This window comes from Bactrocera tryoni, chromosome 5 (genome assembly GCF_016617805.1).
Source record: "Bactrocera tryoni isolate S06 chromosome 5, CSIRO_BtryS06_freeze2, whole genome shotgun sequence".
NCBI lineage: Eukaryota > Metazoa > Arthropoda > Insecta > Diptera > Tephritidae > Bactrocera > Bactrocera tryoni.
In genome coordinates, this window is record NC_052503.1 from 46549167 (window position 1) to 46551480 (window position 2314).

Below are 2314 nucleotides of genomic sequence, written 5' to 3' on the forward strand. Positions count from 1 at the left end.
ATTACATTCAACTTTGAAATATTATTAAATCTCAACCGATCCATACTTACATATCTCATAATTCAATTCCAATACAAAAAAAGCAGATATTTCTATATTTTATGTATATATGTTACATATGTATTTTCGTATTCATTTTCGTATTCATTTATATATATATTTTATATATTACATATATATTTTCATTTTCATTCACATACATACCTATTTAAATTCATTTTCCATTCTCTTAAACTAAAACTTAAAAAAAATTTTTAAATCTATTTTTGGCGACGAAGGAAGTCGATGAAAGCATCCTTCACTTCTTTTGAATCGTTTATATATTCTTCTAGGAGAGAAAGACGCTTTTCATCGGCTGCTTTCATCGCCTCAGTCGCCTTTAATAAGTCATCCTTCATTTCCTCTATTATTGTTAACCCTGATTTTTTCTTTTTTACAGCATCGCTTGACGATGGCCGAGCGCAACCACGCGACGTAGAAGGTCCATCGCTTGGGCTTGGGAGCGGCGGCTCTCCTTCTGCATCGTCCTCAATGTAAATTGGTTCCATGTCAACTGAAATTAGAAGAAACAAATAAAAGTGTAAGGAAACATTCCATAACCGTTTTTCATTTTATTATGAATATTGGAATCTACTCCAATGCGCTTAAAACTTACCCACAATGCTATCCTCTACAAGTTCGGCGGAACAAAAACTTTTGAAACCACCTACTGCTTGGTGGACCGCCTCATAATATTTCCACCGACTAGGGGAGCCACCCGATGCACAGTGGCATTTCGGCGGAAAAATACGATTTTCCCACTTTCCAATTTCAAAACTTTAATGATTTTGTTTTGTAAAGAAATATTTGGATAAGAAAAATTCAACAAGGTTTTTTATAAAAAGAGAAATTTTATAGTTAAAAAAACTAACAGAAGTCGACGGAAAGTTATTCAATAAAATCAGATTAAAATTATTGTCCAAATAAAGAATTTTTTTTGTGTGTAAGTTTATAGCTATGGCTGTTCTTTTATTTTTTAGTGAAAACATAGCACTTCCTTGTTTATAAAAAAAAAAAAATTATTGAAATTGGCAAAGTAAGCTAATTTTTATAATTTTTCAAAAATTATACTAAAAAATATCAACTTTTCATTTTTTGATGGAAAAAAACTTTATGTGCTTTGCCTTGCTTAGCCCTCTTACTATAAAAAAATGAAAGTTCCGAGTCTGTACTTTCAATTAAAAAAAAAACAACAACCGCCAATTACCGTCCCTTTTAGTAACATCGACAAATACTGATGTCTTCAACAGACTTCTTATAACTTCGGATCCTTACATCTGTAAGTAGCTTAAGGCGTCATTCGAACAAAATTTCATTAGAACTAGACCCCATTGTTAAAGATATGGTGCTTGCATACTATTACAAATAAAAACTAACACAATTTTTCGCCTGTTACATATTCAATTAAAACATTGCATATTATATTGGATTTTTATCAAGGTAAAGGTATAAATAACGTCACTTTGCGTTTAAGTTTAATTTTTTTGTCATCAGGAGAACTCAATTAAGAAGTGTCCCGAATTTCAAGTCCCTAGGTCCAAAAATAAAAATTTTGGCAATTGCAGTTATATGGGAGGTGGGTGCGGCAGTGGGCGGTTTTCCAAGATTTTTTCAAAATTTCTTAATTTTGTCCAGAGAAGTGTTTCTGCAAAGTTTCATTGTTACGACCACTCCTTCTATTTTTTTCCAAGAAATGTATGGAGCGGTGCCACTGTGCGATGTGCCAATTTTCTGCTTTTCTTGTCTAAAAATAAAAAAAAAAATATTTAATTTATATGTTGACCTCATAATATATTACTTACCTGTATTTGTTGGTAAAATTGTGCAATTTAATTTTAATCTCACTGGACGTATATTCGTGTCCAGCCAAAAGCATCGTACAGGACATTTCCTCGTATATGTGGTTATTTTTCTGCGTTGATCGCAGCTCTGGCATTTTTTGTTGCCACACCTCGATTAAGTCGGCCTCGGCAGCCTCACTCCACATAACTCGTTTCTTTTTTTGAGTTTTTTCCATATTTTTTTTACTTTGTAATTTGATTTGTAATCAACGGCAATTTTTAGTTTTATTTTTTTGTCTTCTTTGTCTTGTTTGTTTACATTGAGCATTCAGCATCAGCTGTGATAATGTAAAGATTTCCAGTGCTGACACGTAGATTGCGCAAAATCAGAGTCGCACAGAGAGATTTGGCGTGGATCATTTTCAAATAATTTCAATGAAGTGATTTGAAACTGTCATTTTTGTAAGGCGAAATCTGGATAAATTTTTAAGATT

At 32.3% G+C, this 2314-nt stretch overlaps 1 protein-coding gene across 1 annotated transcript; it reads right to left on the reverse strand.

Moving 5' to 3' along the window:
• Nucleotides 1-260: 260 nt before the first annotated feature.
• LOC120778339 lies at nucleotides 261-2067 on the reverse strand. Its single transcript, XM_040110131.1, has 4 exons — nucleotides 1842-2067; nucleotides 1767-1783; nucleotides 656-769; nucleotides 261-553 (listed from the first exon to the last, which is right to left on the reverse strand). The coding sequence occupies exons 1-4, from the start codon at nucleotides 2054-2056 to the stop codon at nucleotides 261-263; spliced, it is 639 nt and encodes a 212-aa protein (XP_039966065.1). The 5' UTR covers nucleotides 2057-2067.
• Between the last annotated feature and the right edge of the window lie 247 nt (nucleotides 2068-2314).